This window comes from Homarus americanus, unplaced genomic scaffold (genome assembly GCF_018991925.1).
Source record: "Homarus americanus isolate GMGI-L3 unplaced genomic scaffold, GMGI_Hamer_2.0 scaffold36734, whole genome shotgun sequence".
Classification (NCBI taxonomy): domain Eukaryota; kingdom Metazoa; phylum Arthropoda; class Malacostraca; order Decapoda; family Nephropidae; genus Homarus; species Homarus americanus.
In genome coordinates this window covers 1,522,209-1,543,623 of record NW_024733126.1, presented here as the reverse complement: position 1 = coordinate 1,543,623, position 21,415 = coordinate 1,522,209, and the positions used below count along the sequence as shown (strand labels likewise).

The following is a 21,415-nucleotide window of genomic DNA, read 5'->3' as shown; positions in this document are numbered from 1 at the left end:
TTTGTGTGGACAATGACCGACTTGAAAAAATAAATATGAACACACGAAAGAACAGTTTATTAAATTGAAGAAGTTAAAATATGAGAATATCAATACTTACCGCTGTGCTGTATCAACATTAAGTACATAAAAAAGCACAACACACACAAAGCTCACCAATCACTGTGGAGAGAACCACTGCTTGTACAGTTGCATCCATTTATAACGGGTACAGTGGCAGATAGAAGGCAATAACGTTCTACTTGGCTTCCTATAATACCATGCAGGACATGCTCACATTCACAGACAGAAGGGGGAATGCATATTTTAGCATCCTTAAGCCCCGTCCACACGATCGAGCAGTGCCCGGCGGGGGTGGTTGGCGACAGTCATAGTTGGGCACCGGTAGCTAGTAGGTGGTCGCCGAAGAGCATAGCTTTGTGTACTATAATAATTGCTGCTACATGCAAAAAGAAGAACCAAATGCAGAAAAGGGAATGGTGCAAAGAGTGGTTAGGTTGAAGAAAAGTATTGGGAAGTCATGCCACGATTTTACGTGAACTGCAAGATGGACATGAGCTCGACTTGCAGCAGGAGAGAGGGGGTGTCGCGCTTGGCCGTGAACCTGTCAGATGACACCGACCTGATAACGAGATCTGAGATTGCCGAGTTCCACGACAATTTAAATAGTGAGTTACTTAATGCACAAAGGCAGAACATACCATACAAAAAACTCAGATCAGACAACAATGACCCTAAATGGATTAATAATTATTTAAGGAACATCATTGGCCAAAGGAAGGCTATAGGTAGAAGGATAAATCGTGGCGAAATTCACCTCCGGGACTATTATAGGGTATTGGCGAGTAGGGTTAAAACCGAGATAAGGAAAGCAAAGAGGAATAATGAGGTAAGGATAGCAAGGGAGGCGAAGACAAACCCCAAAGGATTCTACCAAATGTATCAAACTAAAACACGAGAAAAGATTGGACCAATACGGTCAGACACCGGCGAGCTCACTGATAACGACAGAGAAATGAGCAATAATTTGAATAAATATTTTTCAACAGTTTTCACCACCGAAAATTTAAACATGATACCCGAGGCACCGACTCTATTCAGAGATAGTGAAGAAAATAAATTAAGTGAGATAGTAGTGACTAGTAACGATGTTAGTAAGCAAATAGACAAACTAAAGCCTAATAAGTCACCTGGTCCCGATGAGATATTTGCCAGAGTATTAAAGGAATGTAAGGAAGAGCTTAGTATGCCCTTAGCAAAGTTGTTTAACATGTCATTAAAAACAGGTGTAGTGCCAGAATCCTGGAGGATAGCGAATGTAATACCGATTTTCAAGAAGGGGGATAGATCACTATCCTCTAACTACCGCCCAATCAGTCTAACATCAATAGTAGGCAAATTACTGGAAGCAATCATCTCAAACTCTATTCGAAATCACCTGGAGAAGCACAGATTGATCAATGATTCCCAGCATGGCTTCACAAGCGGAAGCTCTTGCCTAACTAATCTATTAACATTCTTTTCATCAGTTTTCGAATCGGTGGACGAGGGGCACAATTATGATGTGGTATATCTCGACTTTAGCAAAGCCTTCGACAGAGTCCCCCACGAAGGACTAATTAGAAAGGTAGAAGCACATGGCATCAAAGGTGACATCCTTAAATTGATTAGGGCGTGGTTACAGGACAGGAAACAGCGAGTGAGCATTAACGGCACTAAGTCCCATTGGAGCAACGTCACAAGTGGTGTTCCCCAAGGCTCAGTACTTGGACTATTATTATTTATTATATACATAAACGACATAGATATCGGCATAGACAGCAACATAAGTAAATTTGCTGATGACACTAAAATAGGACGTGTTATTAAATCTGACGAGGACTCGGCAAAACTACAGGAAGATCTAAACAAATTTTTCGAATGGTCTGAAAAATGGCAGATGAAATTCAACGTCGACAAATGTAAAGTACTCAGTATAGGAGATGTAAACAGGGAAACCAGATACCAGATGAACAACGATGCCATAGAGAAATCCGACTGCGAGAGAGATTTAGGAGTAATGATAAGTAGGAACCTTAAACCAAGTAAACAATGTGTTTATGCTCGTAAAAAGGCTAATAAAGTACTTGGGTTCATACAAAGGAGTGTTAGTTACAAGACTAGCGAGGTCATCCTAAAACTGTATCTTGCTCTTGTGAGACCACACCTGGACTACGCAGTTCAGTTGTGGTCACCGTATTACAGAATGGATATAGAATCCTTGGAAAGAATTCAGAGGAGAATGACAAGACTAATCCCGGGCATTAGGAACCTTGAATATAGAGACAGGCTAAAGCATCTTAATTTGCACTCCCTCGAGAGACGTAGAGCGAGGGGCGACCTGATAGAGGTGTATAAGTGGAAGGCAGGGCTAAACAAAGGGGACATTACAAAGGTACTCAAACTATCCAACCAGGAGCGAACTCGTAACAATGGTTTTAAATTAGATAAATTTAGATTTAGGCGTGAAATCGGTAAACACTGGTTTGGAAACAGACTAGTGGATGAATGGAACAAGTTACCAAATATCATCATTAACTTGAATACGCTGAATAGCTTCAAACATAGGTTGGATGCTTATATGAGCAATAGGGGTTGGGTGTAAACGGGACTGCCCAGTATGGGCCAATAGGCCCGCTGCAGTTTCCTCCATTCTTATGTTCTTATGTTCTTAATTACATGAGAATGAATCCCAACACCTTTTACAAACTTCCAGCGAAAGTGGAACCATATATTAAAAAACAGGGTACCAATATGAGGAGAGTATATCTGTAGAGGTTCGTCTCGAGACAACGCTCATATATCTTTCAACTGGGTGCACCTACACGTCACTTCAGTATAGAACGAGGATATCAAAACAAAGTTTGTCTCGCATAATACCTGCATCATGTCTGAAGTAGTCAAGGAAGATTACTTGCAGGTGAGCTTTGTAGTACATGAAAATTCATTGAGTAATATTAGAATTATGATATGCATAGACAGGAAGCTATGGGACTAGAGTGAGGAGAGCGGAAGGAACGAAGAACACACACGAATGTCATTACATAACACATAAACAATCTCCCGTTTATTGTCACGCCAATAATGTACAATGCATAAGCTTATTTGGTTATACACTGGACATCTGGACCGACCGGGGAACATATACTGTACGTATCACATTTTCAGTACTTAACTCAGGTTTTACAAAGTGCTAGCATGCGTTCTGTCAGTATATCTGTTCATACCTCATCGACTTGAGGACCCGACCCCCGAGGTCAGCGGTGGCGTAGTGATCAGCTGTTTTTGACAGTCACGTGAGGTTCAAATAATAACACGTGTCTTGTATTGCAGGCTTGTGTAATGTTGAATATTAATGACAATATTATAGGAATGTCGGTTTTCCAGTTTTATTAATTATTAATAATGAAAATTATATTGAAACATATTAGTATTTGTGAAGGGGGTAACCCTGCCATACACATGTGATACATGATGGACCTGTTTGGGACACTAGGTTGTTTGCAAATAAGATATTGATGATTGACACAACTTGTATAAAGACAAACTTTATTTCACATAATAATTACACACACCCCAACATATGTAGTATGCAATTAAAGATTTTAAGACCCTCTCCACAAAATAAGACATGTCAATCAAAAATTATATATTCCTACATGCATATACGTAAATAAAAAAAAAATAAATGACCACAGTACCAGGTTTAACAGCACACAATTATCATTGTGTGTTTGCCACTAAGGACATAACGATAGTTGAAATTATCCAACACCCCGAATCAGTAGATTACTCTCATATAATCATCGTTGATGAGGAAAGCCTGCCTAGTTTCCCCAGATAAAGAACCTCAAAAATAAGTTCTGATCATCGATTCTATTTCCACAGGTCATCTGTCCACCAGGCAGGCGGACCATGATTTCTCTCGATGCAGGGCACCGGCACTCCGCTGGTTTGCCCGCCAATTTTGCCCGATAACCGGCATTTAGCGCGTGCCCGCCGGGCACTGCTCGATCGTGTGGACGGGCCTTAAGTCTGGTTACTGTAGATTTACTACGATGTAAACAAACAGTGGTGCCAAATCTCACAAAACATGCCAGCCACTGTACCCATTATAAATAGAGGCAACTGTACGTGCAGCTTTGTAGATAGTTCCAGCTCCCTCCATATAGAGATATGGGTATGCAGGCTGCCAAAGGCCTTAGATGCACGTCTGATCCGATGTTGGATCTCTTCACAAGGTACTGGATATGGTTTATGTTGGAAGAGGTGGTCCGATTAACCTGGATGGACAGTGAAGGCGTGGCTGAACCATGAGCGTGGTGACAGACTCTTTATTTTATACATGTGGTAACATTATGAGATGTTCTTATTACCACCGTGCTATTGTGCTATTCTAGATGATACTAAATGTTACATAATACTTCCTTGAGATAAATGTATAGTATATATCAGGTGCCTAAAAGAGAGCTCAGGTTCTCAACTGACTCAGCCATGTTAATATTGTTATTATTATCCACTCTGTATCTGTGTTCTTCTGGCTAAATAAACTGTTTCAATTCAATTCAATTCAATTTAAGGTCGAAGTGTACTTAGTTTCGAAGTGTAATACACCTTCATCACAGGTTGAGCGCTTTAACGTTTGTTCGCCATTTGTTGCTTTGAGGTCATTTGGTTGCATGTGACACTTCTTCAGGGTCCCTTTAATTGGGTCCTTAAGTATTTTGCAAACACCACCTGGCCTTCTGAGGGCATCTAGTAGCTGCCCATAAGGGATTTGTCGAAGTAGGCGGTGTTCTGGCCATACATGTAGTAGCTTTTTTTTTTGTAAGTGTTTAGATGCTGATGGTTTGAGTGTGTCGAAGGATTTCAGTGTGGGGCATTCAATCTTTCGATGTGACACCCAGGAATCGTTGAAGACACCTCATATGGTGTGTTTCGAAGCTCTTGCAGTGTCGACAGAAGGGTGTCCAATTCCTGCCTCCGAGTCTTAATGAAGGGTCGATACACACAGTAAACAGCTACTTTGGTGGATATTAAAGTCTTCGTTTTCCAAGATGCGAGAGTGAATCTACCGAAAGCAGCAAAAGCAAGGATAATTCGAGCCTAAATGTCGTTGACGATGCTGCAATTTATGGTTAGACAGCTAACAAGATAGCTGAATTGTTCGACGACTTTTATTGGGTTCACGTTGATGATAAATTCAACAAGTTCGGGGGCGGCACAGTCAGTTATGCGATCACTTCGGCTTTTCTGTGATCACGTCTAGGTTCATGGACTGGTAAATGGCAGATAACACAACCAGAGTGTGTTGCATCGCCTTTGGGTTGTGGGCCAACGAGCATAGTCGTCTGCAAACTGAAATTGTTTTGGTGTAGGCTTGGAGGCGTCCTAGGTTGAATAAGCTTCCGTCGAGGCGGAACTGCAATTGTACACCGTCATCTGCATTGAAGGAGTTATGGGCGATGATCAGAAACAATTTCAAAATGACTGGGAAATTGCATAATCCTGTTTCATCCCTCCCTTTACGACAAAGGGCGGAGAATGCACTCCCATGCAAGTGCACACATCTGCATACCATCATGAAATTTTATCAGCACTGTTATGAATTACTTCCCAGTTTGTGTAGGGAAGACTATGGTCACAAGATGGCACTGGCCATCAGTCATTCTGGGGTATAACTGGTTGGTCTTGATACCATAGTATGTGGAGCCCTGTGATTGGTCCTGGTTGGGAGGTAGAACATCTGGTGTGCTCCAGAGTCAGTTACTGAGTATTGGCTGTGGAGTCAACATCTGGTCTCATGTCTCCTAAACCGTAAGTATCGAGTGTTAGTGTACTCTTATTGCTCCAGAGTTATTATATTTTATATGGTGATGTTTAGCATTTAGTGATTATATATTACAGTGTGATAGTAAGGATTTATTGTTCATTTATTAATACTTGAGTTTTCTGATTTCTTTTGTTGTATATATTTTGTATAAAATTCTGTCATCAGCTTTAGTTACTTTTGTAAATAAATAGTAAGATTGAACCTTTAAGGTAATTTTCCTTATTAAATGGGTTGTAGAATTTGTTATGGGAGGGGCGAGTTAAAAACTCGCATTTTATCGCAACAGCACATTCAGAAACTTTGGTGGGACACTGAATTAGTCAATAACTCCATTGGCAAATAACCCCCGATGAAGACTCAGAGATGTCTTGCAGCAGCTATCTCTTCACAGAGTAACTAGCACCGCACAGGCGATATTCATCCGCTGGTTAACCTCTCCCAAAGAAAGTATACCCTTCCCTAATATTAGCCAATGAATCTTCGCCAGAAAATTATGTCTTAGTGTAGCTAGGTTGTTATATTTCTTGAGGTCGTGGGCAACAAGTTCTGTTACACCGTGCATATCCAGGTCGCAAATGTCGTATTCTTGATTACTTAGAATTTTTGATCACTTGAGGGATGCCTCAGCAGCGGCAAAAACCACCCGGAATGAACGGAACACGCAATCCTTAGCCCCCCTTTTCTAAGGCCTTCCCCGGCCAGGGGTGTACAGTGTGGGTCTTGAAAGGGACTACTTAGCGACACGAGTAGATGCCAACGCGAAGTCCTGTTCCTTTTTTCATTTCTGCAACGAATTTCACGCCTTTGTTCAGGGTTCAACACAAGCATACCTTCATCAAAATAACATTCAAAACACTAAACTACTTTTAATATCACATCTACATCACAATAGCACCAAACTATCGTATCCACAACACTACCACATCACAACACAGACAAAACCACTATAACCACAGTTCCAACACATCTTTACCACTGCTATATCCGCAAAACTACCACATTAAGATATCACTAAACACAAATTCCACCAAATCCACACGAGCAACGATGCCCATACCACAAGAACTACTTCACTGTCAACACATCCACAGCAAGAAAATCTTTCCACCACTAATTTATACACAACACTGACGTATTCACATCACTACCACATGAACAACACCACCACATCCACAACACCCCCACATCCACAACACCCCCATATGCACAACACCACCACATCCACAACACCACCACATCCACAACACCTCCACATGCACAACACGATCACATCCACAACACCACCACATCCACAACACCACCACATCCACAAAACCACCACATCCACAACACCATCACATGCACAACATCATCACATCCACAACACCATCACGTAGACAACACCACCACATCCACAACACCATCACGTAGACAACACCACCACATCCACAACACCATCACGTAGACAACACCACCACATTCCACCACCACATCCACAACACCACCACATCCACAACACCAACACATCCACAACACCACCACATGCACAACACCACCACATGCACAACATCATCACATCCACAACACCATCACATGCACAACGCCATCACATCACAACGTCATCACATTCACAACACCACCACATCCACAACACCACCACATCCACAGCACCATCATATCCACAACACCACCACATCCACAACCACATCCACAGCACCATCAAATTCACAACACCACCACATCCACAACACCACCACATGCACAACACCATTACATGCAACATCATCACATCCACAACACCATCACATGCACAACGCCATCACATTCACAACGTCATCACATTCACAACACGACCACATCCATAACACCATCACATCCACAACACTATCACATCCACAACACCACCACATCCACAACACCACCACATCCACAACACCACCACATCCACAACAACACCACATCCACAACACCATCAAATTCACAACACCACCACATCTACAACACCATCACATCCACAACACCACCACATCCACAACAGCATCATATACACAACACCACCACATCCACAACCACATCCACAGCCATCAAATTCACACACCACCACCTCCACAACACCATCACATCCACAACACCATGACATGCACAACACCATCACATCACCATCACCACCACGTCCACAACACCACCACATCCACACCACCATCACATCCATAACACCATCACATCCACAACACCATCACATCCACAACACCACCACATCCACAACACCATCACATCCACAACACCATCACAACCATTAGCACCGCCACATCAACAACAACCCTACATTCACAGCACCACCACATCCACAACACCATCACAACCACAACACCATCACATCCTTAGTACCACCACATCTACAGCACACCACCACGTCCACAAAACCACCACATCCACAGCACCACCACATCCACAGCACCACCACATCCACAGCACCACCACATCCACAACACCATCACAACCACAACACCGACATGCACAACACCATCACATCCACAACACCACCACATCAACAACACCGTCACCCACAACACCATCACATCCACAACACCATCACAACCATTAGCACCACCACATCCACAACACCCCTACATTCACAGCACCACCACATCCACAACGCCATCACAAGCACAACACCATCACAACTAGAGCACCACCACATCAACAACACCATCACATCCACATCACCATCATAACCACAACACCATCACAACTACAGCACACCACATCCACAACACCATCACAACCACAATCACCATCACATCCTTAGTACCACCACATCCACAGCACCACCACGTCCACAGCAGCACCACCACATCCACAGCACCACCACATCCACAGCACCACCACATCCACAACACCATCACAAACCACAGCACCACCACATCAACAACACCATCACCTCCACAACACCATCACATCCACAACACCATCACAACCATTAGCACCACCACATCACAACACCCCACATTCACAGCACATCCACAACACCCCTACATTCACAGCACATCCACAACACCATCACAAGCAGAACACTATCACAACCACAGCACCACCACATCAACAACACCATCACATCCACAACACCATCACAACCACAACACAATCACAACTACAGCACCACCACATCAACAACACCATCACATCCATCACATCCACAACACCATCACATCCACAACACCACCATATCCACAACACCATCACATCCACAACACCATCACATCCACAACACCATCATATCCACAACACCATCACAACCACAGCACCATCACATCCACAGCACCACCAAATCCACAGCACCACCAAATCCACAGCACCACCACGTCGACAACACCATCACATCCACAACACCACCACGTCCACAACACCATCACATCCACAACACCATCACATCCACAACACCACCACATCCACAACACCATCACATCCATAACACCATCACATCCACAACACCTTCACATCCACAACACCACCACATCCATAACACCATCACATCCACAACACCATCACAACCATTAGCACCACCACATCCACAACACCCCTACATTCACAGCACCACCACATCCACAACACCATCACAACCACAACACCATCACAACTACAGCACCACCACATCAACAACACCATCACATTCACAACACCAACACAACCACAACACCATCACAACTACAGCACCACCACATCAACAACACCATCACATCCACAACACTATCACAACCACAACACCATCACAAGCATTAGCATCACCACACCCACAACATCATCACATCCACAATACCATCTGTTACGAACCCCGCCACCAATTGTCATGATCTACCTACCCAGCACTACGAACCACGCCATCTATTGTCCTGATCTACCTACCCAGCACCACGAGCAACGCCATCTAGGGACGAAACACGAGTATGACTCGTCTTAGTTACCACTCCCGGGTTTCCCTTCTCCATATCCTGGTTGTTGCGTCACCTCCTCAAAGTCTTCTTTGTCAGCTCGAGTTCGAGGAGAGTTCAGTTCACTCTGGGAAGTGACCACAGGATCACCTATCCTGGAACCCTACGGCACAGTGACTACCTACCGTCTTCTACAATACTCAGCCTTACTCGTCAGCCATCTCAGCTCTGCACTTAAGTATTTGTAATCTTATATTGCCTCCCCGCGTCCACTTGCTTCACGATTGTTTTATGTTGTATAAATATGTATATAGTGTTAATGTTTAGGTTAAGTATGGTTAAGGGTAAATTATAGAAAGCTGAATATTTTGTTAAGGAATTTATGGTACTTTATTATACACAACAAAAACTCTCATCCTTTGTCTACCCTTTTATAGTTCGATGGTCTTTGTTTGTTTAGTTTTTTTATTGTTGTTGCCTGTTGGGATCTGGGTAGACTTTTAACTATATTCTAAATCCCCAACTCGTAACAAATGGCGACCATGACAGGACCCGAACCTTAAGTGCCATATTCCTTCCTCCCTTGTTACTCATTGTTAATTATTCCTCCCAGTCACTTCTGTTCACAATTGCTTTACGGTGGTTTAAAGTTTCCTTCATATGTGTGTGCATATATTGGTATTATCGTACAGTAAGAGTGACAGACGTAGGTTCCAAGTGTCATAAGGCTTACCTGTTATTACACGTGGCAGTCGTATAGTAAGTCTTATCGAGTGTAGGGAAGAATCCTGATCTGTTTAATGCCGTACCCTCACTCCAGAGTAGGCTGTTCCATAGTCACTAGTTTAGGGTGAAGTGATATCTTGGGACGCCCCGCTCTACCAAGACCCCATAATTATAAAGCCTCCATTATTGTTCTTCTCATTATCTCATTCGGGGTCAATCATACCAAACTCAGGGTTGTTAATCCGGATCTTTATATAAAATGCCGTAATACGCCCTTCCTCTTTCAAGTATCTCAGGGTTGTTAATCCGGATCTTTATATAAATGCCGTAATACGCCCTTCCTGTTTCAAGTGTCTCGGGGTTGTTAATCCGGATCTTTATATAAATGCCGTAATACGCCCTTCCTGTTTCAAGTATCTAAGGGTTGTTAATCCGGATCTTTATATTAATGCCGTAATTCGCCCTTCCTGTTTATTCAGGGTTGTTAATCCGGATCTTTATATTAATGCCGTAATACGCCCTTCCTGTTTACTCAGGGTTATTAATCCGGATCTTTATATTAATGCCGTAATACGCCCTTCCTGTTTACTCAAGGGTTGTTAATCAGGATCTTTATATAAATGCCGTAATGCGCCCTTCCTGTTTCAAGTATCTCAGGGTTGTTAATCCGGATCCTTATATAAATGCCGTAATACGCCATTCCTGTTTCAAGTATCTAAGGGTTGTTAATCCGGATCTTTATATTAATGCCGTAATATGCCCTTCCTGTTTATTCAAGGGTTGTTAATCTGGATCTTTATATAAATGCCGTAATACGCCCTTCCTCTTTCAAGTCTCTTATCCTCATTTAAGGATCTTATCAGAAGAGCAATATTCATAAGTGTAATTTCCCTAGGTATAACTTGGGTAGTTTCCGGAACTTTCTGGTTATCCACTGCCGTGATATTTTCTAGGGTATCCACTTATCTTATCTTTTGCCCATTAATTAATTTATCTAGGTTTTCTTAATGGCCACCTCAGGATTTGTTAAACTTGGTAGTCCTGGAGGAGTGGAAGAGCAAGATACCATTTCACATCTTGAAGCATGTGGAGGAGCGTGGAGAGGTTAATTTAGGACGTGCGGCTGAGCTGGCTGATGCGTACGCCTTGCTGGTGGAGTCACTGTGCCGTAGGGAACGTGGTACTTTCCGGCATGTTAGGTCCTCCTCTGATGATAACCTTGGGGACGTGAGTGGTAGGTCGAAAGGTCCCACACCTACCCCCCCTGATGCAACCAAGTTTTATTGTTCTTACTGTAAAAAACCAGGCCATACGATCCAGTCTTGTAAACACCCAAAGTGTCGAACTTCTAAAAGTAGTTCCCTGGATCCCAAATTCAAACCAATAGCAACCACCAATGTGGAAAGGCCCCATCAGGATCTCTTCTCTTCATTCACCTATGAGGGAAAAATTTCAATCATAGAGGGGTCTCGTTCTTTCCCTATTCGTATACTACGTGATACGGGCGCAGCACAATCTATCCTCCTGTTTAACGTCATTCCTGATATATCTACCGCATTTACTAATGAGAGTGTTCTAATTTCAGATCTCTCATCCCATTCTTCCTATCCTTTAGCTAAAGTGCACCTCCAATGTCCCTTGATTACTGGGGAAGTGCAAATAGCCATTAGGAAAGACCCAATGCCTGTGTGCGGCATTCATTTATTATTGGGTAATGACTTGGTAGGAGATCTAGTGGTTCCTAACATAAAGACAGTCGACTCTACCTTACCTGTCAACTCCACCACTGACCTTAAAGACACTATTCCTCATCTTTTCCCATCTTGTGCTGTCACCCGGTCACAGAGTGTGCGAAATGGGCCCTCTTCATCTAAAACCACCTCCAATATCTTCCTACCCACAGAAGATCTGTACAATAAGACCATTAGTAAGGATGAGCTCATTAAAGCCCAACAATCTGATCCATCTTTGAATAAACTTCATCATGCAGCAGTTGAGGGTAAAGATTTTAACACCCTTCCGTGTTTTTATTATCAGGAAGGGGTTTTGATGAGGGCCTATAGGCCCCCTGAGCTTGCCCATCTAGACACGTGGTCTGAAATACATCAAGTGGTAATTCCCGCCTCAGTCAGACCAGCATTAATTGCCCTTGCCCATGATGGTATTTCAGGACATTTGGGAATCCTGAAATCATATAAAAAGCTCCTCCAACACTATTATTGGCCTGGACTTAGGAAGGATGTGTCAAAGTACCTAAAATCTTGTCATATTTGTCAAATGGTAGGAAAACCAAATGAAAGTATACCAGCAGCTCCCATTAAGCCCATCCCAGTATTTTCTACACCATTTGAAAAGATTGTTGTGGATTGTGTGGGCCCATTACCAAAGACTAAGAAGGGAAATCAATTCCTGCTCACAGTTATGGATACCAGTACACGTTATCCTGAGGCTTTTCCCCTTAAAAGCATCACTTCAAAAAACGTAATCAAACATCTTTTGCACCTTTTCACTTCAGTGGGCATTCCTAAAGAGATCCAATCCGATCAGGGCACCAATTTTACGAGCAATCTTTTCAAACAGGTGATGAAAGACCTCAGTGTGGACCATTGTACATCTTCGGCTTACCAGCCACAATCCCAAGGTTGCTTGGAACGGTTCCATCAAAACTTTCAAATCAATGCTAATAAACTATCTCCCCTCAACTATATAGTCCATACTCCTGATCGCAGGAAAGATTCACAACTTGTTCACATTAATCTTATGAAACTTTACCATTCCAGGCAGTCAGAGGAAGACATCCCAGAGGCTATAAGCCTACCTGTTTTGCATACGGTTTTGTCAGAGCCGGAGCCGGAGACAGATGACATGGACCTATTGGAGATTTTAGACTTCCCTCTACCTAAAGAAAACCCTGCTAACAGTCACATACTCAACAACTTGGATGATTATTTTTCTGTTCTGAATCCATCTCAAGCAAAAGATCTCATTTAGTTATTATCAACATTTCCTAAAGTCACGTCAGACATCCCAGGGTTTTGCAATATACTTAAACATGATATTAAGCTAATATCAGATGATGTACAACCCATTAGGCAATCAGCCTATCGACTAAATCCACAAAAAAGAGAGATTATGAAAAAGGAGGTAGACTTTTTGTTAAAACATAACTTAGCTGAGCCTAGTACCTCCCCCTGGGCTTCACCTTGCCTTCTCATTCCAAAACCCGATGGCACTTTTCGTTTCTGTACCGATTATCGTAAAGTGAACCAGGTCACTGTCTCAGACTCCTACCCTTTACCTTTGATTGAAGATATAATAGACAGCATAGGCTGTGCAAAATCTATCAGTACCGTGGACCTGTTGAAAGGATATTATCAAGTGGGACTCACGGATAGGGCAAAAATAATCTCGGCATTTATAACTCCATTTGGTCTTTTTCAATATTTGGTTATGGCGTTTGGCTTTTCTAATGCTCCGGCCACATTCCAGAGGGCCATCAACTACCTAATTCAGGACCTAGGTGGGACGTTCGCCTACCTGGATGACCTGGTGGTGGTGTCGGACGGCTGGGACGAACATCTGGTGCGTTTGGAGATACTGTTCGCACGACTGCAAGAGACTGGATTCACCATAAACCTGGCTAAATCTGCTTTTGGCCGGGCCTCAGTGACTTACCTGGGACATATCGTTGGGCATGGTATGGTGAGACCCAAGGACGCAAACGTTAAAGCCATCTTGTCCTTCCCCACTCCAAGGACGAGGAAGGAACTCATGCGCTTCCTGGGGATGTGCGGCTACTACCGTCGGTTCTGCAGTAACTTCTCCAGCGTGGCCGGACCCCTCACAGACCTTACCAGTTCTGCGGTCCCTTACATCTGGAACCAGAGGTGCGACCAGTCTTTCCACCGCCTCAAAGCCTTCCTTGCCTCCAAGCCTGTAGTCCACCCCCCTGACTACACCTTGCCCTTCCATCTGCAAATCGACGCTAGTGGTGTCGGAGTGGGGGCTGTGCTCCTACAACCCGACCCAACCACTGATGTCCTTCACCCTGTGGCATACTACTCCGCCAAGTTGAAAAAACATCAGACCAACTACTCGACCATAGAGAAGGAGGCCCTGGCTCTGGTGTTGGCAATAAAGAAGTTTGAATGTTACCTCCAGTCTTGCCCACAAACAACCCTAGTCTTCACCGACCATAACCCACTCACGTTCATCCAAACCAACAAGACCTCCAACCAGCGAATCCTCCGCTGGGCTCTCCTCACCCATCCCTATAATCTACAAGTCCGGCACATAAAGGGGGTGGACAACCTGATTGCAGACTCCTTATCCCGAGCTCCAGTGGAAATGCAGCAGCTACTCTCCAGACGCACCAGGTGATCACCTCCTTCGCGCCCGCGCTACGGAGGTCTTTGGAGGGGGGGTGTGTTACGAACCCCGCCACCAATTGTCATGATCTACCTACCCAGCACTACGAACCACGCCATCTATTGTCTTGATCTACCTACCCAGCACCACGAGCAACGCCATCTAGGGACGAAACACGAGTATGACTCGTCTTAGTTACCACTCCCGGGTTTCCCTTCTCCATATCCTGGTTGTTGCATCACCTCCTCAAAGTCTTCTTTGTCAGCTCGAGTTCGAGGAGAGTTCAGTTCACTCTGGGAAGTGACCACAGGATCACCTATCCTGGAACCCTACGGCACAGTGACTACCTACCGTCTTCTACAATACTCAGCCTTCCACATCCCCAATGCCATCTGTGAGGGAATTACTACATCATCAGGCCCCTCATAACACCATCTGTGAGGGAATTACTACACCACGTCAAGCACCTGATAACCACCTGTGAGGGAACTACTACATCATCAGGCCCCTCATAACACCATCTGTGAGGGAATTACTACACCACGTCAAGCACCTGATAACCACCTGTGAGGGAACTACTACACCACGTGATGCCCCTCATAACACCATCTTTGAGAGGGTTACTTCACTACGTGTCTGCTGTTCAGTACCTCAGCGCACAAGATCTACGTGACCTCCACTGTAAACATCAAGCTGTATGTTCACTGTATGTTCATTACCTTTCTCTGATGAAGGCTTTTGTTAAACTACCAATGTATGAAATAAATCATTTATGTCCACTGTATATTTTCAGCCCTCGGGCGGCAAAACTTTTTCAATAAACCGTTTGTTATTATTATTATTATTATTATTATTATTATTATTATTATTATTATTATTATTATCAAATCCACATTACCGATATACTCATAATATAACATACCACAACTACACCCACAACCCCATCTTATCTGCAGCATCACAAAACCACCACAGTCACAACACCAAACCCCACATAACCCTCACATCCAGTTCACCATCACATCATCCACAACCGCTACTCTCAGTGCATCCCCACAATCACCATACCCTTACACACATTAACACCCCTATTCGCACATCGCCACCATGTCACATAATACCACAACACTTTGACATTCACAACATCCTGAAACCACAGTACCATCAACTGTAACACATCCACAACATGATCATATCGAAAACACCACCACATCCACATCACTCCAAAATCCACAACACCACCAGAAACACCACATCCACGACAAAGTGTGAGACCAGACATACTGCCTCACACGCCTGTACTCACGCATTTGTGAATAAGTTACCCTTTATGTATAGAACTAAACAAATAATGTAATTGAAGTACTGTGTAACATTCAGTGCCATAATATCCTGACAACGGGGGTTAATTATTATGACCCGTTGTAAACTCTTCTCTGTAATCCTTTTGCGCTACCGCTCACAGGATGTGTGTAAGGTGCACAATAAAGTAGCCGCTGTAAGCGGCAAATTCAAATAAAAAATCAATCCACGACACCACTACATCCACATCACCATATCCACAACTCGTTAACATTCGCAACTCTACCACATCCACACCATCACCACATCCATAACACCATCACTACCACAGCATTCACAACACTACCCCATTCACAACACTACCCCATTCACAACACTACCATATCCACAGCACCACCACATCCCACATCCATAACACTATCACATTCACAACATGAACACATCCTAAAGACCATCAGAAGCACCTACCTGCCAGGGGATTCCTCCACAGATGAGAAGGATAGCGTAGTCGATCCACTGACCCCATTCTGAGGGATTATCTGCGTCTATGGAGCCGAGCCAGTTTGTGATGTTGGGGTTGAGGGAAGACACGGCCTCGTGGGTCATGGCGAAGGGCACCGTGACCCACTGTAATACAGATGGAAGAAGATTAGTTAGTGCCAATCGTCTGTTTACTATGACATATGCTATAGTGCGTTTTTTCCCAGCTGATAAGAGATGCCCCACCCCCTCCTCAAGAGTTACAGCTGATTGGCTGTTGCATATCTGTCCAATTTCGTCCTGAAGTAATGATGTATTTCGAAATGAGTTGATTCATAATCGTTGAAATGACCGTTTCTGACGTGAAAGATATTTAGCTCAAACATGAGCACGTAAGAAGTTTAATAGAAATTTTATACATGAATTAACTGTTAAACTCTGGTAACAAATTCACGCCTTCGGAGGACGCATTTAATATATACTTATTTTTACCCACAATAAGACTTACTAAGACAAATTACGTATCAGTAATACTACATTATTCAAAACTAACAGTTTAAAAGATCAGAATCACATTGAAATATTAAACGGCCGTCAGGATGGCCGTTTTTTTTCTTTTCTTTTTTACAGGGTTTAGCCCACCCGGGCACAGGTCACTGACCCACATCGGGGCCAACGGGGCGAAAACGTAATAATAATAATAGTAATAATAATAATAATAATAATAATAATAATTATTCATAGTAACCAGAATTTATAATAAATATATAAAAATAAATAACAATATTTCATAGTAAAAAAAATATATAATAAAAATAGAATAATAACGATAACGTAATAATATTTAAGATCTTTAAGGAACTAAAAAAAATCAATAGTGAGAAACGATATAATGTATGTATGTTGTGTTGTCAAGTAAGAAAAACAATTGAGACCCTGCAATTGTGTGTAAATGAGGTAAACATAAAGGCAGATGAGGAACCTCGGAATTGGTCACAATTTTCGTGATGCCAGAGAGCAGCAGGGTCTACCATTAGACAACACTATATGCTTCCAATATAGCGAAAAACTTCATATTTTCTTCCTCTGTTGACGGCTGAAGTGGCTAAGTTTCCCCCCCCCCCGCCCAATGTGGCACTCTTCCACGTGTGAGGCTACACACACACACACACATATATATATATATATATATACTATATATATATATATATATATATATATATATATATATATATATATATATATATATATTTATATATATATATATATATATATATATATATATATATATATATATATATATATATATATCTTGAATAAAGACGAAAGCTAAGGTACTCCGTTGTTTCCATTTTCCCGTGTGATTTTATCAAGATTTATATTATCCACGTTTCCATTGTGGATTTACTTGGAAATATATATATATATATATATATATATATATATATATATATATATATATATATATATATATATATATATATATATATATATATATATATATAACCACAAGGAAAGAAGAAAACACAGGGATTCCCCAAGCGCTTTCGTGTAATTCCGCATCTTCAGGGTGAGTACAGTCTGTACTCACCCTGAAGCCTGAAACGCTTAGGGCTACCTAAATCTTTCACAGCGCACCTACGGTGATTTGCATATATATATATATATATATATATATATATATATATATATATATATATATATATATATATATATATATATATATATATTTATATATATATATATATATATATATATATATATATATATATATATATATATATATATATATATATATATATTTATATATATATATATATATATATATATATATATATATATATATATATATATATATATATATATATATGTTAGCGGGAGAGAAAAGGAGAGAAGAGAAGACAAATGCTGCATTTAGCACGTTAAAGGGGTGAGATGCAGTCCTTAGAACAAATTTTTAGGGGGGTCGTATGTATGGTTTCTCAGCACATGAGGACAGTGCTGTCTTTTTTTAGGGGGGTCGATTGTAATATTCAGAAATTTCAGAGTAATTTCGAATGCCCCGCCATTGGCAACACTGAGCGTTCAAGGTCGCGGGAGGGAGAAGAGCGCTGCCTGCTCATAGCGAGAGATTGCGGAACTAGGCCTATATGATATTAAATGTAATTTACCGAATTAATAATGATGCGATTCATGAAGTAAGGGACCATTATTGAATTTGAAATTATTATAGATCGTTTATCAGTCTGAATAATGTTACGGGTGTCCCAAGGAGTTATTAGTTAGGCGGAAAATATGTCACGTAGGCATAGGCTAACGCCTTGAGAGGACGCGACGCTGGCTGGCCCTCAGTCGCGGGGAGGAGTCAAGCAGACAAGACGTCCCTGCGCGTCCGTCACAGAAATAGTCACGTGGCCTAGTCACCTGTGCTGCGCTATTGCAGTATAACAAGTAAGTCTCATTCGATCTCAGACAGGGTTAGATAGGGCAGTGGTAAAGTAAACTAGAGCTAACAGTGAGTTCATTTCAGGGTTTCCGTCAGAACCCACTTGACTGGAGTTGACTGGAGTTGACCGGAGTTGACTGCCGTTTGAGACTGCCGTTGATGATTGAGGGTGGCGATTGTCGCCATTGGACCGATGAGTGTAGGCCTGTCACTGTTTAGCGGGGTAGCAAAGGATCTCTTGAGTGAACGCGTGCTCCCGACAACTAAAACGACACGGGACCAGCATCAACAGTGGGTGATCAGTTCTTACCACTCGGGTGCACAACACCACGTGTCCTCGGTCAGCTAGAAGTGTTGCCTACTGGCCATAGACACCTGCTGGCGTTCTCTCTTCCTGCCCATGGACGCACTGGGAGTACACTGAGGCTATCTGAGTAAACTAATGGTCACACACTGAGACCGTGAGTCTAGGTCTCTTGAGATACCTAGAGGAACATCTTCCCTCCCTTATTACGAGTGTAGTTAACACCATTCCTCAGACTGATATTATCTTGACGTGTGTAGTTTAATAGTTCCTAAATAATTTTGATAGTATTGTTTTTGAATGTTTGTGCCATTAAGTGGAACCAGAGTGATACTGTGATTTGATTCTTTTAATGCATCTAATTGTTCTTCATAATTCTGATCTCAAGTATAACCTTGTTCCCCAGAGTAGTGGTTAAGTTAGGTTAGGAAGTGTGCATCTGTTGGGGTGCTATAATTTTGTTGAGTGCCCTTAAGGCCTATTCATTGTAGAGTATTTAATTTCTTATTTTTTATTACCATTTCCTCAGTGACTGATATTATTTTGTGAAAGCCCTTAAGGCCTGTTTCATGTGTGCAAGCAACATTTCTTAATACTTCAAAGTCATTGTTGCCTGTGTTTCTAATAATTTCTATATCATGTATAACTTTTATTCCCCAGAGTAGTGTTTTAAGTTTAAGTTAAGAGGTGCGCATATTGGTGTACCATTATTTGATTGTGTTTGTAGTGTTGGAGGGAATATAAGTGTCTAAATTTTACAGTGTGTCTCATTCATCCCAGTCACAGACGCTATCCTTCCACGGGTCACGGACAATTCATTTTGTTTAGTAGATTAAAGTGTTCTTGTGCTGGTTCGGGATTTTTCTCAAAGGGGCGCTTCCACTGCCATTACCATCTATTAATTTTTAATAAACCCCAAGTCAAGTGAGAAATTAAAGTCCAGTAAATTCCGACCGGTTACATATATATATATATATATATATATATATATATATATATATATATATATATATATATATATATATATATATATATATATATATATATATATATATATATATATATATATATATATATATATATATATATATATATATATATATATATGCTGATCTATATATGCTGATAACCACAAGGAAAGAAGAAAACACGAAGTTCCCAAGCGCTTTCGTGTAATTCACATCTTCTGGGGTGAGTACAGACTAAAGAGAAGTACAAAACAAGGTGTATATATACAAAGGAGGGTGAGACCAGGTCCACAATGGTCAGGTATTAGGTAATGACCTTACTAATCTTTAAATAGCACCGCAACAGTCGGTAGTCAGGTCAGAGGGTAAGGTGACCCAACCTTCTCACCTGGTTACAAATCTTCTTAATTACAAAATTGTCCAGTTTGTACGTGCCATTACTCAAATTCATGTTGAATGCTTCGGTATGTTTAATGAGACTAGATTCTATGATGTTCCTACAATCAATTGAATTACAAGGTAATATTGAGGAGGCATTATCCCAGTCAATGCAATGCTTGTTATCCCTCAAATGAACAAACAGAGCATTGGATTCCTGGCCTGTCCTAACACTATATTTATGTTGTTTAAGTCTAGTTACAAGATCTTTACCTGTCTGGCCTAAGTAAAACATATTACATTCCTTGCAAGAAACTTTATAAATGCAACCAATTGTGTTGTTGGGGGAGTTCTTGATTAACATTTGTTTAACAGTGCATGAGTTTTTAAATGCCACATTGACGTTCCAGGTTTTTAGTTGTAAAAGAATGTGTGAGAAATTTTTGTGAAATGGTAATATTAAGATATTCTTACGGTCATGGGTGGGCTTGGGATCAGTTCTATTCTTTCCTTGTGGTTATCAGCATATACCTAGATCATGTGCACCTACAGTGATTTACTTGCATATATATATATATATATATATATATATATATATATATATATATATATATATATATATATATATATATATATATATTTGTGTGAGTGTGTGTGTGTGTG

The 21,415-nt window shown here is 41.6% G+C and overlaps 1 protein-coding gene across 2 annotated transcripts in view; it reads right to left on the bottom strand.

Moving 5' to 3' along the window:
- The window catches only part of LOC121869300 (high-affinity choline transporter 1-like), a 317,712-nt gene that overhangs the window by 107,171 nt on the left and 189,126 nt on the right, over nt 1-21,415 (bottom strand). For both annotated transcript variants that reach the window (XM_042370545.1, XM_042370547.1), the window contains exon 7: nt 16,645-16,803. In XM_042370545.1, coding sequence (XP_042226479.1) covers nt 16,645-16,803 — 159 coding nt within the window. The remainder of the gene's footprint in view (nt 1-16,644; nt 16,804-21,415) is intronic.